The sequence below is a fragment of the Mirounga angustirostris genome, unplaced genomic scaffold, assembly GCF_029215605.1.
Source record: "Mirounga angustirostris isolate CCGP_5_RB_7025 unplaced genomic scaffold, mMirAng1.0.hap1 SCAF_2, whole genome shotgun sequence".
NCBI classification, from domain to species: domain Eukaryota; kingdom Metazoa; phylum Chordata; class Mammalia; order Carnivora; family Phocidae; genus Mirounga; species Mirounga angustirostris.
In genome coordinates, this window is record NW_026991710.1 from 143,609,363 (window position 1) to 143,628,735 (window position 19,373).

The window sequence follows — 19,373 nt, forward strand, 5'->3', positions numbered from 1 at the left end:
CGAGCGAGAATGCACAAGCAGTGGGAGCGGCAGGCAGAGGCAGAAGCAGGCTCCCCGCTGAGCAGAGAGCCCGAAGTGGGGCTCGATCCCAGAACCCTGGGATCATGACCTGAGCCGAAGGCAGACGCTTAACTGACTGGGCCACCCAGACTTGATTCTTACCACTTACAGGTAGTGATGTCTTGATCAGGGTTAAGACTAAAACAGTTCCCACATGTCACCACCTTGAGGAAATTTAGTAAGCCAATAATGACAGGAGTCAAACCATTTCTATTGTGCAACAATCTCCACAAGCCAAAACTCCACAAGATTTTATATAAAGCTTCAGTATAATCAAAAACATTTTTATGTCGTGTTGCAGGCAAATGTAGAAAAGAATTTTTTTTTCCAGCAATCCTACTCCACAAAAACCATCTCTTGAAACTTTGTCTGTTTTGACGGTTTCATTCTTTGCTCTGCTAGGAAAACCAGATCTAGAGCTAACTTTTCTTCATTTCCAAAACCTGTGTCTATGTTCTTTCTGATGATCAAGCATAGAAAATAATCATTTTACATCATTTTACTAAGATGTCAATGACATCATAAAGTCATCTGAATGGAAACATTGCTTGAAAATTAAACATTTCATAGAGAAATAATTCTTTAGAAAACTCTATAGACAAACTCAAACTAGAATCATTAAGGTCCACTAAAAGGGAAATAGAATTATGAGGGGCACACCCAAAGACGGAACACTGAGGAATTTTTCTTGAGAATATGAGTTAGTTCATACTCAGTAAAAATCCCTTGGGGAGAACGGTCTGAATCCATAATAACACAGTTCCATTAGAGACAGAATGGCAGAAAAAAGAAGAGACAAAAGTAATGATTTAACCAGATGATGAAAAAGCATCCCAGGAAACTGCAGGCCCCATTTACCAAATACTGTTCAGAGTACGAACTAAGCCATGGGTTAGAAACAGAGGACAGGGAAGGATGGTGGGGAGCACTGAACTCATTTCTGTACAGCTCAACTCAGGCTGCAGATGAGCAGAACCAATCAATTGATCCCCACCCCCTTCTCCCCATCCTAGCCTGAGGAAGATTCTTCTGCATTTTTCTTCAGGGCCTGGCCTTAATTCACCTTTCAGGCTTTTCCTTCATTCCTTTAACTTCTCATTTTCCAAAGGGCTATTAATACATTCCACTAAAGGACCCTGCACACTTGGACTACCTGCTTGAGTGCCTGTATCTCATCCACCCAGTGCCTAGTGCAGAGGTGCACCTACTGAGCTGAGAGGCCAAGACTGAAAGAGGAGACAGGTGGGAGGAAGGGAAAGACTGAGCTAGCCCCAGAGCTAAGGGACTAAGGACATTTTGCAATTCCTAAATCCCGTGGAGATAAAGATTTCCCTTTATACAGTGGCCAAAGAAGTGGGCTGACCAAATGCCTGCCAAAGCTGCTGCCACACTTCTTTAAGGGAGCCTGAGGTCTGGAGGGCCGACAAATGAGCTGAGAAAGAATAACGTCTACACTTCTAAGGGGGCGGGGGCAGTCGGCCACAACTTCCAGCTATTCCTGCTATGATGTAAGAAAGCACACTCTAATCCCTGGACCCGGACAGATCCACTGAGAACATCAAGTCCAGTGATAAACTACAATCTGAGCAAGACACGGCTACAGATGTTTCTTAAAAGCTCAGTTCTGGGCACTCAGAAAAATTCAGTTAACTGAATGGAGCTCAGGGAACAGCCTCTAAAGTGATTAAGAAGAAGGATGACTTGGTTCATCTAAAATGATTAAGCACATTAAATACAGCTTGCTTTAATGACTTCTAAGGGATGTGTTATCATCATCAGCTGATGCCGACTACCCACGGAGCAGAAGGCAGAAGATTAGGTGTTGTGGCAGGGTGTGGGGGTACGGGGTGGGGGTGCTAATATGGAAAAGATGCTGCCCTAGTTCCACCGAACTGTGCTTTTGATATCATATTCTGATGTTTTCTACATTAGCAGAACAGTGTGCCCCTGGAGAGATAATTTTGCAAACACAGACACTTATCATCTAAGGGCACCTTTGTTTTTTTCAAAATCCAACAGCAGAAATGAAAACTATAGGTGAATTAATAAAGACTACACTTCTGCAAAGCAATTTTTTAAATGTAGTGTTAGCATGCATGAAAAAGGGACATTATCTTTTAACATGAACCTTAACAATTCTCCTGTGGGTTTTCCAAGAAATTATTCCTTGATGGAATAATGTTTTTATACTCATAATTTTCTCTTCAGAAGATCTGATGATTTATTTATTTTATTTTATTCTTTTAAAGATTTTATTTATTTATTCATGAGAGACAGAGAGAGAGAGGCAGAGGGAGAAGCAGGCTCCCAAGGAGCAGGGAGCCCAATGCGGGACTCAATCCCAGGACGCTGGGATCATGACCTGAGCCGAAGGCAGACGCTTAACCATCTGAGCCACCCAGGCGCCCAGATCTGATGATTTAAAACCACAACTCATACGAAAAAGAACTATTTGGGCCAGAAAATAATTACCAGATGATGAGAGAAAGTAATTTTTATATATAAAAATAATTTCTGAGCATCACCTAAATAACTTTCTATTAGTCATATCACAGAGGATGAATATAATATGGGAGACCTCAAGTTCTCCTTCCCAAGCAAAAATAAATTCCATTTGAGGAACTCATAAAGTTAACCACATTCTACCCACTGAGTCTTCTTTATTCCTCTCCTTGCCCTCAGATGTACAAAGAAAGTAGCAAGAGATAAATAGTCTTCTGGGCCATTGTCATCAAAAATCTACAGTCATATTCCCAAAAATCAGTCACTATAAGGGATCTCAAAAGCTTAATTCATATGATTGTCTAATAATAATCACTCATTCCTTTAACAAATATTTACTGAGTGTTGAATATGAACCAATAATGTGCTAGGCTCTGGGAATACAATAGTGAACAAGACAACAAGGAGTTCACATTCTCTAGCAGAGACATTAACACTGCTGTAGAACAGGCGCTCTGCAGAAAAATAAAGCAGGGTAAGGGGAGAGTGATTGATCGGGGGTGTTATCTGAGATGGGAGGCTCAGAAAAGGCCTTTTTAAAGAAGTGCAGAGAGAGAGGGAAAGGCCATGTGAAATTCTAGAGATGATTAAACACCACTAGGTTCAAGAATCTTGTTAAATGCTTTTATAAGGATTTCCACATTTATTCCTAACACCCAGCTGATGTGACAGGAACCAGCATTATTCTCATTGCCCATACCTCTCTAAGGCTGCCTAAAATCACAATGCTAGTAAGGGGTGGAAGTGGGACTTGAACCTAGCCTTTGCTCTTCTGAGAGTTCAGCACAGGCAACATCTCTAGAAGCACATCTACTCGATGGAGTGATAAGAGCAGATATGTTTGCCTGAGGGCTGCACATCATAAGGGTCACTCTGTATGGAACTGTGTGCACATCTGCACTGTCCAGACCCGGATCCCAGCTGTTGGCAGGGACAGGAATGGGACTCTGATCACTTAACATGGAATGAAGTGGTGAAGCTCACAGACAACTTGTTTTTGACAGTGAAATAAGAACTGGGAGGAAGGAAAATCATATTAGCAAAGAAAGTGATCAGCAGGAACTCTGGGACAAGTGTTCAGAACAGAAGAAAACAGGTATTGACTTTTTAAAAATTTTATTTTTAAGTAATCTCCACACCAACTTACAACCCCAAGATCAACAGTCGTATGCTCTACTGACTGAACCAACCAGGCACCCTGAAAATGGGTATTTAAAAACTAGATGAACCCTCTGCTTAAGAAAACCAAGAATTAAGAGCAAAGGTCCTCAAACAGCAGACTGTTTGAAGAAGACCTATGGCTACTTCAGGGAGGGAGTCACTAGGACTTTGGGGGTGGGACATTTGAGGCACTAAATGTTGATCTTTTGTGGGCCACTTTTAGAAATGTTATCTTTTAGGAAAAAATCTAGAATATGGCAGAGGCATGAGAACCAACACCTACTGCTGATTGATATGGGAATAAATGACAATGTCAGAGAAGACTTACACCATGAAGGTAGGGGAAGAAAATGGAAGCACATGAAGTAAAGTGGGGCCTCAGAGATGGTTTCTTTTCTTTCTCTGTGTGAGGGTTAAGCTGTTAAATTAATTAAACCATTAGAGATTCAATTAGAGGCTATTAGGACTGAGGTGATTTTAATGTCCTAGCAGCCTCTGATAGCAAACCAAAACCTAAATCTGTAAACACCTCCAAGTTAAGAAATCAAAACCTAAGGATAAGCAATCACAAACAGCCAACTGGGCTTTCCCAAATAAGGCAACCACTTAAACTATAGCCAATCAAATAACCTCCCTGCTCTGCTTTGATGTGTCCTCTACATAATTCTTACCCCTGGCTCCTGTTGGTAGAGCGCTCCTAAGCACTTCCAGTTTGGCACTGCCTGATTTGAATACGTTTTTCCTCAAATAAACTCTTAGAATTTTTAGTATGTATCAGTTTGTCTTCTAATAAAACTTAGAAAATATAAGAACAGTCAATTACATAATTGGTGCTGGAAAAAAAGATTTTATTTTCTGGATAAAAGCATAACATACCAAAATAATATTTACTGTATTTTGGTATATGAGGGGGAAAAGTAGATATACACCATAGTATTAATGGCTGTCTTTGAAATCTTGGATCATATTTAGGTTTTCTATTTGGATATTTAGATTTTTCTCTCACTTCTAAATAAATGTATTTAAAATTTTTTTATAATAAGAAAACACAATAAAACACACACACACACACATAGGAGTATCTCATAAGGACTGGGAAACTCATCTGCCTGGAGACTAGCTGATCAAATAATGAAACCTTTAAACTGAACATGCAGTTAGAAAAATGTCCAGATAAAGCTGTTAAACTGATAACTGTAGAAGATGCGAGGGATCCCATAGAAAGAAGAATAACAATGGCAGAAAGGCCCAGGATTTCAAACAAGAAATAACTGAGATAATGTTTGGAAATATATTGCAGAGTTTCAGATACTTATTTATCAAACCACAGAACGCAGTTACCAGACAAAATTAGCTACAGGGACAAAAACTGTTTTGTTTTTGTTTTTTTTTTAAGTCAAGGACAAAAACACATTTGAGATAAGACTTCCAAATAAAATATTGTTCAAAAGGAATAGCTTAGTTAGACGAGGAGCTGTAATAGTCCTATGTGCACATCAAAAAGTTACATGTTTCTATGGAACACCAGTGGTAGCTCACTACGGACATTTATGTATAGAGAAAAGGACAGGGCAATCGACAAGCTATCATTTAGAGGACGCACCACACACTAAAGAATTTAAGTAAATGGATGATGCTGATCACAAAATAATGAAAGCAGATAGAGATAACAAGGAGACTGTCAAATACCTAGATATCTGCTGGAAGTCTCAACTAAAACTAGGGTCTCTATACACTTAGAATCTCTGATGTACTTTTTCCTTGAATTGTTGATAATTTAATCTCACTTTGGATCTAATTCTGATCAACTAGGGGAATGGTAGAGACCAGTAGGGGGTGGAAAGCTTCAGCTGGTGAAGCAGAAGTACTGAAAACTTCGAAGTAAGCACCAAAGAGAAGTTGGCTAGTCAGATTTGAACTCTGAAGTTTAAAATAACTGATTTTAAAAGTTCAAAAAAAATATATGCATGACCTGAAACTCAAAAGGAAAGATACTTCAACAGGAATGGGAGGGCTCTCCAGAACTTAATTCTAACCATACAACTGCAAATTATCTGAGCAGATGAAAATGTGGAGGCATCTAAAGACAGTAATGTGATCCCCCAGAGAGTGGCCTAATGGGCTCAAATTTTTAAAGGACTCGGTACAAAAAGATCAAGAGAAGGGACCATAAGAAAGAACATATCATGGCCCATAACAGCTTAAACTTGAAAAAAAAGGGGGCGTAGTCTTAAAGTTATGTTTGAAATCAGAAGAACAGGAAGGATACAGACCTCCTGTTTGAGATGGATGGTGGTTCTCAGAAGATACGAAGAAAGGGAAGGATAATCTTCAGACTAGAAAGAATGAACAAACCTTGGTAAGAGGGAAATGGGTGAAGAGACTGGGATTTAGAGATCCAATAATTACTTGCCAGGATGAATTCACCCCAGCATACACAGAAAATTAACAGCTAAAATGCAACCAAATAATCTTTGATCTGGTGAACCTGAGATCAGGTTCAGGTTCAGGGCAAGAAGGGCATGTGTAATCCTAATTTTCAAAAAGAAGACAACAATGCACTTTGCAGACTGTCTGGAAAATTCTAGAACGATGTAGTAAATGAAAGGAAATGAGAGTCATGGAGGAGGAGACTCCTCTAGGACATACTTGCTAACATGAGTAACAGCTAAAATGATGGGGGACTGGGGAATAGTTTGGATGGGAATGTAAAAGACATCTGGATTTTGACAGGCATCTGATAAGTTCTCCCATGATATCCTTGTAGACCTGATGGAGGAATGTAGACTAAATGACACTCCAGTCATGTTAATCATGAAATTATTGATTTTATATTAACCAGAAGTCTCCCTGGTGGATCTGGAACATTCAGGAAAATTTATAATCTGTGACATAAGTAGTAGTGACAAAAACTTCAGGAGTATAGCCTTAAAAAAGAAGATAACTCTGAAATAAGTCAAGGCATCATATTGAAAGAAGATCAACAATTTCTATGTAGCCCCTCAAATAAAGAAAATGGCATGGGACACACTGGAGCTAGGGCACTCATGGTCAATGAGGGTGTCCAAACAGAGGCCAGTGACCATCTGTCAAGGATGGGGACTCAACAGGATAACCTGTTAGGTGCTGTATGAGTTGCTGCTGTAACAAATTATCACAAACTTCATGGTAAAAATCAGGTCCTAAAATTAAGGTGTCAGCAGGGCTACATCCCTTACAGAAGCCCTAGGGAAGAATCTGTTTCCTTGCCTTTTCCAGATTCTAGAAGAAGCTGCTTGCATTTCTTGGCTTGTGGCTCCTTCCTTGAATCACTCTGATCTCTGCTTCTAATGTCACATCTCCTCTGGACCCAATCCTCCTGCCTCCCTTTCAGGAAGATCCATGTGGTTATATGGGGCCCACCCAGATAAGGTAGAATTATCCCCTCATCTCAAGACCTTTATAAAATCCCTTTTGCCATTAAGGAAACATATTCTCCTTTCAGGGCTTAAGATGTGGACATCTCTGGGGAGCCATTATTCTCTTTGGCACAGGTCCCTTTCAAGCTTGTGATTCAATGAATTCTTTCCTGGGAGAGCAAGAGCTGAAGAGTCCCTGTTCTCAGTGACTGACTGTCCCAAAACCTTAAATTCTAAACTACAAAACAATTCTTTAAAGATCCTGACAAAGTTGAACATGTCAGCTTGAGTACAAGTTTAATGTAGTTAATTATAAACACTGAACAGATACCAATCCTTTTCACAAACGCTAAGATTAACCCAACAATTAAATATTAACTTTTTAGTAGGCTGTAAAGTTTATTTCCTTATAAACCCCTATTTACAGGCTTACCTAACCATTTAAATAGAGCGACATACATTACCACTGAACCAGGTGGCTAAGAGTTTATGATTACCCTAGAGCTTCCCAGAACTAGGCTAGAACTTTAGAAGAAAATGCACAAAATACTGAGGAAAATACCAGATTTTCCTCAGGCTGCTACTACATTTGATTGTAATACAATTATCCAGACTTTATTTTATTGTATTTTTTTAAAGATTTTATTTATTTATTTGACAGAGAGAGACACAGCGAGAGAGGGAACACAAGCAGGGGGAGTGGGAGAGAGAGAAGCAGGCTTCCCACGGAGCAGGGAGCTCGATGTGGGGCTCGATCCCGGACCCTGGGATCATGACCTGAGCTGAAGGCAGACGCTCAACGACTGAGCCACCCAGGCGCCCCTTATCCAGACTTTATTATCACTCTTCGATTTCTGTTCATAGTTACTCCCCATCAATTTCCCTTGCCTCCAACCACCTGTCTCCAAACCCAACCATAGGTTAGTCTTTCAAACACAGCTTTCCATTTATTTTTTCTTTGAAATTCAGCCCCAAATGAGATTTTTTTAAAGATCTAGGAATGTAGAAAATAATTTTGCACCCATATTTCAAGTCAAGAGGAAAACCATCCATGCTGATTATAATCCAATATGCTGTAGAAAAAATAAACCTACAATTAACACTTCTGATCAACAATTTCAACCCTTTTGTATATTAAATATTTTTTTGTAGAACTGACGGAATAGGAAGACTTAAGGACAGCACAATCATGAAAGAATGAGTAACTGAAGGGGAAAGGAAATTCTTCCATGAGATGTAAGCTGCATGAGAAGTGACTAAGTCTTATTCACTGTGGTCTCCCTAAACATACAATACAAGGCCTGGCAACTAGTGGGTGTTTCAATGCAGAGAATCATGAATCGAGCACCTGGCATGGTGACTCACACGTGGTAAGCATTTGAAGGATTGTTGAACAACGAGTCCTTTCATTAGTTAGAAAGGATGGGACACAACATGAGCAGAGGAACAGGACGTTGGTCTTACTTTAATATCCTTGTCTGGCTTGGTTGCTGAACTGTTCCCACAGGCCAATGAAGCACTGTCAGGAGAGGTGGGGAGTCCAGGAAGAACGGTCACCGCCCGGCCACCGGGCTCGGTCTCCAGAGAGGCGGTGGTGATGTTTGAAGAGGTCAGTGAAGCAGCCGCAGCACACGCCAGAGGGGCACTGACGCGACCCATATTAATGGCAGCCACGTGGGTGGCAGGGCCTGCCACTGGAGGTGGAAGTTGTGGGGAGGCCAAGGGATGATGGGGCAGGCCCACAGATGCAGGGCCCAGGCAGGCGGCGTTCTGTACCTGGATGGGTGTCACCGCTGCTGTAGGGCGTTCTTGGTTATGTGCTGCAACTAGTAGATGACAGGAGAGAAGACAGCAAAATTGGCCTTTCTGATAAATGCTACTCCCCAAAATATGAGTCATTTCCGTACCTCAGCCCATAATGAAGGCTGCTATTGCATTTTTGCAATAAATAATGGATGTATGCTGGTTTAAAAGCACTTAATCTTAGCTGGGTCCCTAGACACGGTTTTCCTTCCAGATCCGCTCTTTAGTCTGGAGAGAGCTTGGAAACTTAGCTATAACCCCAGGCTGTTCAGTTAGAGAGAAGGTCTTTTCACAGATTTATGGACACAGCCTGTCTTTGATGGTACTCTAGAGTGTCAGATTAGGTTGGCCTCCAGTCCTTTTTAAAATGATTCTCTTTTCAATCAATCAATCAATCAATCAAAATTTTTCTCCCTTTTCTTACTAACCATTTTCCTTCTTTTGGTTTTTATGACAGAATTTACAAGTTTACCCCACCACTGTTACCCAAGACCCTTGGGTAGGTTTTCAATGCTACAGAAAGAAGAAAGTCATTTAAGATCCCATTAGGTTTAAAATAGACTTGAGATTAAGTTCATCAGAAATAATCAGCACACTGGTTAGTGGAGTACGATGTTGTGGTCACGCGGCTGACGGCAGTGAGATCTGAGCTCCTACAGTCTGGACTGCAGAAGTCGTATTTTCAAGTCCTATCGACATTCTTAGGATCAGCCTAATTTCTTTCAGACTTTCAATCTGTAGATCAGGCTTGAATTAATGTGCGGGGCAGGCTTAGCCAAAATAAGCAGATGTGAAGTACCACTGACTAGACTGTGCCTGCTTTATTTCCTAATGTTCTTCATTACTGTAACACGACATCTGCTTTTCTCTACAGCTGTGATAGAAGAGCTGGTATTAGGCAAGCACCCCTTTCCAGGTACTTTCCAGTCTGGTCTCCTCCTTACCTGTCCTCACAGCATTGCGGGCCTGGTTGACTGTCATCTGCCCGGTCATGTGCAACAAGACCTTAGCCTGAGGACTAGTCTGGATGTGAGCTGCTGACACCACGGCTGTGGGGACAACACTGGGACTCCCGGCCATACCATTTCCCTGGAGCTTCTGGGCAGGCCCTCCTGCAGTGGAAGGACTGACCATAGTCACCCCTCGACTTGTCTGACCAGCAGTAGACATAGGGACTTTAGCTTGGGAAGCATTTGTCACGGTCCTGCCAACACAGAAACAGAGACAGAAAGCCCAATCCATCAGCAAAACGGGGGAGAGAACAATTAAAGGCAAGAAAAATGACTCAGGGCTTTGAGACAGAACATTTTAAAGAATGAATGGAATTATTTTTACAAAATGTAAGAATCACAAATTCAAAGTAAAGATGGCCCTGAGGGAGAGAAAGGTCTGGAAATATATTGTGAGTCACAGAAAATTACATGTCGTATTTTGCTCAAAAATATGCGGTCACTGGGTTCAGCTTTCCATATCAAGGCTCAACACCTCCACTGTCTTTAAGGCCCTGAATTCTTCTGCTTCAGCCATCAAAGAAGTTGATTTATTTGTTATCGCTGCTAAGAACATCAGCAGTTTCACTCCTTTTTCAGAGCTTTGCTCATGTTTTTTGCCCTTCTCCCTGCTCGCCCCCAGGTCTGCATCACACAAGGACCTGTGTATGTGCATGCCTGTGCACACACACATATGCACACACTCTTGGAACATTCTCTCTGGCCTCTCTTGATATGTCTTAATCTCACGTATGTTTCAAGGTCCAGCACAAATCTCTTCTTTTCAAGAAGCCTTGCCTAAGTTTTAGGCTTAAGACCTTATGATTTTATTGTTTCATGTGAATTTCTTCCTTCTATGGTCCTTGATGACAAAATGTATTATTTTTACCATGTAAATTCTTTAGTAAATACTCCTGATTCAGTAAAAGTTCCTTGATAGCAGGCCCATGTGAAAAGGTTCTTTTACATTCCTCCAGATACAGACAGCTCTAAAGGAACATTTACAGGTTGAATTAAATTAAATTAGGTTCAATGTAGTTTTGCGTCATGTATTTTTTTTATAAATTCATTTAAACAATTCTATATAAAGTAGCTTTCTACTAAGTAGAATACTTCATTAACTCCAACATCCTTATTATTTACTATGATAAATAACAGAATTTATTGTAAGTAAGCATCTCTCCAGAGACTTTTAATAATTTGTTTTTGAAGGTTATGAAAATGCTTTCCTTCATTAGCTTAGTCTTTGTTGTGGTTTGGTTTGTTTTATTTCCCTCAGTTGTTGTGGTGGGTTTTTGTTTGTTTTTTTTTCTCACCAGGGAAAGTCTATCTGCTATCTTCTGGATCCTGAATGTAGATTTTAACATATACAGAAAAGATGGTTTATATTGATTAAAAATCTGCAAGTCAAATTAAAGCTAACATTCTGTCACCATCTGCAACAATAGTGATTTTCATTTGATTAGGCTGCTGGCCAACCTATAAATCAAGGCCAACAGCTGACAAACATGTCAGTTCATTAAGCCATTTATTTAAAATCAGGGTGTTTGAGGAATGATTTAACAGAGCTAAACCCGGACCATTTATTAAAAGCCCAGTAGCTAAAAACTGGGGCTCCCTCAATGCCATTATAGGTCCTTCCATTCAGTTTCCAAGGCTGCTTTCCTCAGTGACAAGAAGGTGGACTATCTTTAAATAAATTTTGGGAGGAAAAAAAAAAGGAAAGAAAATCTTGTAAACATAAAGCTCTTACTTCCTATTATCCTATAATAGGGTTTTTCAACCTGAGGGGCATTTTGGGTCAGACAATTCCCTTTGGTAGGAGGTTGTGCTGTGTCCTATAGGACATTTAGCAGCATCCTTGGCTTCTGTGCACCACATGCCAATAGCAACGTCCTCCCACATCCTCCAGAGTAACAATCAAAACTGTGTTGAGACATTGACAGATTCCCTTGAGGAGCAAAATCACCCTTTTTGAGAGGGATGAAGGATCAATGTCATATTTAAGGAATTTTATTTCTGACTATATTATAGAAATTAATTGCCAGAATTCCAAGGTAATCACCAAGCTATTGGAATAAATATAGAGCCAGACACCTAGGTTTAAGCACTTCTTCACTGTGCGATCTCAGACAAGTTATTTAATCTCTCTGTGCCTCTGTTTTCTCATCTATTAAGTGGGGATAATAATAGCAACTACATCAACAAGTTGCTTAAGGACTCAAGAGTTATTATGTGTAATATGCATTTCGAAATCTGCCTGCCTGGCATATAGTAAGTGTTATGTAAACATGTTAATAATATAGCTTTTGTTTATACTAAACATATTTTTTATTTTTGAGCAGAAAAATGTTGAAAATTGGTATAGTTGGATCCTCTGACATACACCTTCAAACAAATAACTTAAAACCCAGTACATATATTGGTAGAAACATACAATTTCACATATACTCATGTGAAAAGTAAGCTAAGAATTTTAGAGTTAGAAGGGATTTCAGCAAGTATAGATATGAATTTTTTAAATCTTGGCTACGTAACAGGCAATTATAGTGTGAGAAGGAATCTTGGATAGGCTGAAAACCATGGAAAAGAACAAAGCTTCTCTGTTTAGAACTTAGTAAACCATTTACTTAAAACCATACCTTGTGACTGGTGCCACATAATTGCCAGGGAAAACCCCTATCTTGCTGGTATGCATTGATGTCCCTTTGAACCAGCCGTCCTGGCAACGCTCAAACACTAAAAACATCTCCCCTTTCCTCAGCTCCAGCTCGTCCTCTTTCCGGGGAGTGTATGGATATATAGCAACATACCTAGAATAGAAAAGAGTATGTGATTTCAGGCTGAGTAACAGATAAACCCCAGGATACACAAAAACTCTTCCTTGGTACAAAGTCTTGAATATTCCATACAGATGTAAACAGAAAATATAATCCTCTAACCTGTAAGTAGCATTGGTAATTTTCCATTGAAAGAGGTTTAGTGGCCTACATTTAAAAGACAGACGCCTTCCTGATTAAGAACTGCCAACCTGGTCCCCCCAGTGTGAAGGTGACTATCCCACCAAATGGTATTTGTGGGGTGTGAAAGAATTATGCAGCTTCCCAAAGTGCCTAACCTGCTGCTGGGGATTAGGGACCCACTGGGAAACTTGAGCTCTTCAAATGGCACTTGTTAGTTGTGGGAAGTAGCCCTGAATGAGGACATATGGCACGAAATCCCACTGGGAGGCACAATGCACTGCCTTCCACACACAAGCTGAACCTAGAGGCTTGGGTTGCACCTGCTTTTGGATGCTCAGCAGGAAAAATACTGAATTTGAAAAAGTCAAAAGGAAAAAAAGCCCAGATCATAGAGTGCAAAACTACCCCACAATGCAAGGTGACTGTGCCGCCGACATATGGAAACCAGGCAGGCAACACTAACCAATAGTGGTTTGTTTGTTTATTTGTTTTAACCAGGGCTCTAAAGTGTTCCACGTATAAAATCACACAATGTAGGAGCCACAAAAATCTAGCTGTATTCTGCCATTGGTAAACGTTGAACAAGACAATGAGACAATGAGACTTTTCTGGATACTTCTTGTTGGGGACTTACAGCTTTTCACATGCACACTCCCTCTAGATCTGATTTGTGTGGAATACCTTCCTGTTCTTAGTATCCTAATGCAAGGAATGAAATTGGAGACAAAATGCTCAAACAGGACTTACACAAAAAGATGGCTCCATGTACACATAGTATTATGAAGAAGCAAACACTACGTTTCCCTAAACTGTAAAAGGCCTTCACTCAGCAGAATGGCTGCCTAGCAAGCTCATGTGTTGGACCCATTTTGTTTCAGCAGTTTCCTAATTATATGCACGACTGGGTGTAAGTTTGCAGAACACAGACCACTTTGGTGAGCCATAAGCCTGTCACCAGCTCCTATCAGAAAGGTGTTTCTCTACCTCTGCTGTTTGGGCTTAGTCTGAAATGAACTTTAAAGCAGTAATAAATGACACCCTCACTTACACACTGGGGCGAGTCTGAGGCCGTAAATGTGCAATCTGGTCAGCGGGTCCCGCTGTGGGCCTCAGTCCCATTCCAGCAGCAGCGCCCGGAGGTGTGGAGGACAGTGAAGGGGGCGGTGGAAGAGGAGGATTCATCGTCTGGTATGAGGACAGAGAGAGAGAGAGAGAGAGAAGAAGAATGAATGATTGATTGATTTACATCTTTTATGGAAGGTGGGAGGGAAGAGGAATCAGGAATCCATAGGAAAAGACCTGAATGGAATCCACAGGGAGCAGAACCAGCAGGCTACCTTGTAAGAAAGCCTCCTTTAAAAAAAAAAACTCATCCCTTGTTCTCCTTTAAGATCTTAGAGCCACAGAAACTTTTTTAGCAAACAGTAAGTAATGACACTGGGGAAGAGGGAAAGAAAAAAATGGAACAACAGCATGTAATTTTAAGATTAATAACATTTTTCAGTATAGACCTGGATAAGAACCCCAACGCTTTTCAAGCGGGCAGCTATAATGTCACACTGCTTGCTAGGAATTAATTTGTGATTGTTTCTGTAACTTGTAACTTAAACACAACACAGAACAATTCAGCTGCACTATATCTCAAACCATTCCTTCAGAAGAAAATTTCCTTTGATGCCTGGTTTCCAAAAAGCCCAAACAATAGCAAGCCACAATCACTGGGCTATTGTTGCTACTTTTGCTTATTCTTTTCTTAACTTTGCCAGCTTTTGAAATTTAGTACTATCAAGGCTGGTAATCTTTAACAAGTACACCAGTGAAAAGCTGCTGGTTCCTTTATGGGCACAGCCTAATGGGGTTCTGCCTACAGGATTCCATGCCTTTTGAAAATCAATGGAGCAATTGTTACTTTCTGATCTATAAACCCCAGATGATTCTTCAGGGTCTGTATACTGAAACTCCTGAGAAAGCAGGCACACAAAGACTTGCCTGAACCCCCACCTCGCCCTTCCCAAATCTTTGAACCACTAGATGTAAAAACTGAATTAAAAGAGAAATAAGGAAACTAAAGAATGCACCTAGGAAAGCATAAATGGCTTTCACACATCAGTGTATAAATACGAAAAACACAATGATCTCTAAATATAGTTCGTAAGTCACTTTGTTTCTATTTCGTGAAATAAAAATTCACATCTCATCAACATTTGCTTCATCTGCCTGTTAATGTACATAGTTCCAGAAACACAATAAACTAAGTAGAAAAAAATTTCAGAATTCTAGACATATGTTGCAACCGTTTCACACATTATATTTAATTTTTTGCTGAAGTGACTTTGGAGAAGGATTTTTCCCATACCGAAGCTGAAGGTGTTGTGGAACATGCAGTGCAGAAATAAATGAGGCGCAGAGCTGCTTACAGAGTGCTAACCTGGACAAGGCAGAGGCCAGTTCAGAGAGCTAGAACTGCATGAACGTTACTCACACTCTCCATACAAAATATGGCAGTCTTAAGATTTGCTACAACTCTGGAATTGCATGCACTGGGGCTTAGAGTCCTCAAAACCTTTGACCAGGAGGTCAAGCATTCACTCCATTTGGGCTCCTCCCAGTGACAAAGGAGAGAGAAACAAAGATAATCCTGGTAAAACACTCAGCACACATGACCCGAGCAGTTCACTGGTAATAACAACACATTGGTAGCTTGTCGGGCAAGGTAAAACGTCTAGACTGTACACCGGGTAATATATGGACACTGTAAAATTACCACTCAAATGATTTCCACTGAAATCTTCCGAAGCCCAATCTCCAAAGAGCGTGGCTGTGGGAAGGAGGAAGGCCAGTGCACAAGCTCAACAAGGAGCCCAGTGAGAACTGCTCCTGGAAATTACTTAAAATAGTACCTAAGGCCCAGAAGCAAAAAGCTCCATTTCACACTCTGAGTAGAATTCTATTTTCAAGAGGAAAGGAAATTAAAATTGTCTGTCATATCTTAACTTTATTAAAACAGAGGCTGTACTAAATTAGCCCTAAGAAGAAAAAGGCAAAAAAACATCTACGGACCTGATAAAAACATGTCACATTCTGTTAACAAAATGTAAAAAAAAGGTCAGCTCTTACAGCTAAAAAATACAGTAAACAAATGTTTCATGTACATCCCTTTCACAAAGAGTTAGTTAGAAGTCATTGGAGATATGGCTTAGAAGAGGATATTCTGAAAGATCCCAAAGGTTGTGCTTGAGAGAAAATGCAGTTATTTCTATTTTGTGGTTGAAACGGTCTTAATAAAATTGGGCAGATTTTTTCCCCCCAATGTTGGGTTACATATCTTTGGGGGAAATGTGCATATGTGTGTGCACATGTACTCGGTATATAAGCACACAAAGACCAAGAGAGAGAGTCTGATTAAAATCAGATTCCTAGATGTTGTTCAGCCCTGTGGGGTTGGTAAAATGATAGGGCTCGGGTGAGTCCAGAGCTGTGACTGACTAGGAAGTACTGTGGGTTGCTTTATAAACAACTTAAATTGAAATAATCTGGTGATGTGGAAGTTCAAAAAGTAATCCACTGCGTGTTGTGCTTCAGGCAGTTTGCTATCTTGCAAGACCTGAAATTTCTACAGAGCAAACCACAGCCTTTCATTCACCCAGAGCTGACCTGGAGACCTGCTTATTATTTCATAGTCCAGTCCAGAGCAGGCACCAGAGGCCAAGACACACTCTCCACCAGCAGCAAAAAAAAAAAAAAAAAAAAAAAATCTATGGGCCTGCAAGAAGTAGAGATCACATTTTGCTCATATTTTGTTAGCTTAATATTGTTCAGAACCAAATCCCACACTTAAGTGCCATTTTCACTAAACATTGCATACTAAATTAATAGCTTAAGCACTCATCACTTGAGTTTCATTTTATGGAAATGCAGCAGGTCTGTATTATCAAAGTAAAGTTGTCTAGAACTATGGGCCAGACCACAGAAATACTAATGTAGAAAATGGGATGTTATTCTGATATTCATTAAAAATGAGCTTCCTCCTTGTGTTTCTATAGATTCAGATCTTCTGTTCACAGTCTGTGGTAATGGTCTGAGGCAAGAATTGCTATTTCTGAATAACATTTAGCTTAAAAACGGGACAGTGGTCCGCTAATGTGAAATGATCATACTTTGCCACGTCCAGGTTCTGTTCTGTCCCCTCACCCTACTGACCTTGAAAGCAGCATCAGCTTTACACTGTAGAAGGAGCGTGGGCTTTGGGGTCAGAAAAACATAGATGATTCCAATCTTGGCTCAGTGTCTTAGGGCAGTCCTTGATTTCCCTATGTTAGAATGAACCCCAGCAAAGTGTCCTTTCTGAAAGGGCTGGATTCTAAGCCAGACAAGCCACATTTGCTAGTGCCCATTGTGAGTGAAAAGTTGAAGTGTGTGGGTATGATACCACTCCACTCCAGTGCTCTCTCCTCCTTTTGCCCTTTCATGCGACCGAAGAGTGGTTAGGTCTGGATTTGGCTAAAGATAGGTGACAAGATCCATTAGGTTTTAAGCCCGGGCCATGGGCTGCAGGCCACCTTACCAGTAAAGTGCTTTGCTGGTAAAGTGCTTTGGAGTTTGGGGCATAAGTTCAACTGACAATAAAGGATTCATTTTCTTTCCAATTGTCCTTTAGGTGTGTATTTCCCTCACATCCATTTCTATGTCCCAGGGTAGAAAAGTGACTGGCAGGATAGACTTTGGGCATTTCTCGGTCCCTTGGGCAAATACCATGTAATATCCCCCAATGCCAGAATCTTGTTTTTTTTTTTCTCAACATCTGATTTCCAGTCAACCCACTTTCAACCCTACACATCAACATCTCTAAACAGCCTCTCTGGGTACTGAACCCAGATGCATGTATATAGGCTGATGGAGAAACGGTTGAAGCTGCTGTGTCGTTATGCTCCCTCAAGTCAGGAGTGTTAGCAATTTCAGCAGCATTACTGTCTGTGTAGAGCAGGGTTTGTGCAATTATGTGAATAGTTTGCTTTATTTTATGACAATGAGTAGGAAGTAAAAAAGTGGAAACACTGACACTAGTGATTAAAAAAAAACCCTTAGGTGTCAGAATTCAATAAAATTAAGATAAAGATGGAAGGTCCCAACTCTTAAGTCTCAACTGGATGCTCACTGGAATGAAGCCAGTCAGTTGTGGGTACAGCTATGAAGAAAAAGAAATAAAATTAAAGAATATATTTAAAAAATACTAGAAATAGATGCTTAGATGATGTCTAAAGGGGAAGATGTAATTAAGAATTTGGGACTTTTGTCCCACATCGGGCTCCCTGCTCTGCGGGGAGCCTGCTTCTCCCTCTCCCACTCCCCCTGCTTGTGTTCCCTCTCTCGCTGTGTCTCTCTGTCAAATAAATAAATAAAATCTTTAAAAAAAAAAAAAAAGAATTTGGGACTTTAAAAAAATCTCTCCAGGAATGGAATTTCCCTCACAAATTATAGATCTCTTGTTCTACCTTTGATTCGTAAGAAGACATATCTCTGATATTAATTGGCTTTGTATAAATTACATAAGGTCTCTATGCCTTAATATACCCAATCTGTGAGATGGAGTTATAATTAGAAATAGTTTAGGTAAAGCTGTCTTTCCCAGTACCCTGAAGCACAGCAGAAGCCCAATAAAGAGAAGCTGTTGTTATGATACATGAGACTGTGAACTCAGAACACTGTTTTACTCATCTTGTATTGCTGTCACCCAGCTTTGCAGACAGAAGTTAACAGATCCTCAGTGAGCTTTTCACAAATGAGAAAACGTTCTGTGCTTCTACCTCTCTTAGGACAACATGATACGGATCAAGAGGCCTTGGCTCCTGAGATGCTAGAGTCCTTTTCTGTTGTTGCTGGGAACGTTCTGGCCATATTCTAATCCTGATTTTCAGAACTCCCACCAATTCCAAGGGCTCAACTTGTACCTCTCAAACTATTGACATTGGCAGTTCCATTCCCCGACTTCCAGAGCCCTTCCCTGATCCTGTCGATAGCAGTGAGTCCTGCTGAGCCTACCACCATGGGCTCCAATGGACTAATTACATGCTGGCTATTCTGAGAACCTGACATCATTTAATTTGCTTCTCTAAATACACGCACAGACACACTATGTGTGTATGTGTAAAATTTTTTTAGTTAGGGTTACGCATTTTTGGAATGCAGTCGGTCTATAAGCTGGCCACAGGCTGTATTTGGTCTTTACTGGCCTGCCTAACTGTGACATCTTGCAGCTAAACACTTCTCAGATGGTACAGGGGATTGGGGATTCTTAATCACTCATTTAAGAGTTCTTCTGCCCTTATGCAGAAAATATGAGACTCATACAGATCCTCATCTTTCTCCCTTCACAAAATTAGTTGGAAAAAAAACCCCTCACTACTATTTAATAGCCTGATGTCTGAATTAGATAGATATAATGCTAGTTTTGCTCCTAATATTAGAAATCTAACATTTTAACTGTTACATGTGAAATG

General features: G+C 40.4%; 1 protein-coding gene across 5 annotated transcripts in view; it reads right to left on the minus strand.

Annotated features, from left to right (window-relative positions):
• Positions 1–19,373, minus strand: part of SH3RF1 (SH3 domain containing ring finger 1) — a 179,375-nt gene that overhangs the window by 11,688 nt on the left and 148,314 nt on the right. For all 5 annotated transcript variants that reach the window (XM_045880157.3, XM_045880156.3, XM_064585269.1 and 2 more), the window contains 4 exons: positions 13,925–14,061; positions 12,556–12,726; positions 9,869–10,128; positions 8,586–8,947 (listed from right to left, as the gene is read on the minus strand). In XM_045880157.3, the coding sequence (XP_045736113.2) occupies positions 8,586–8,947; positions 9,869–10,128; positions 12,556–12,726; positions 13,925–14,061 (930 nt within the window). The remainder of the gene's footprint in view (positions 1–8,585; positions 8,948–9,868; positions 10,129–12,555; positions 12,727–13,924; positions 14,062–19,373) is intronic.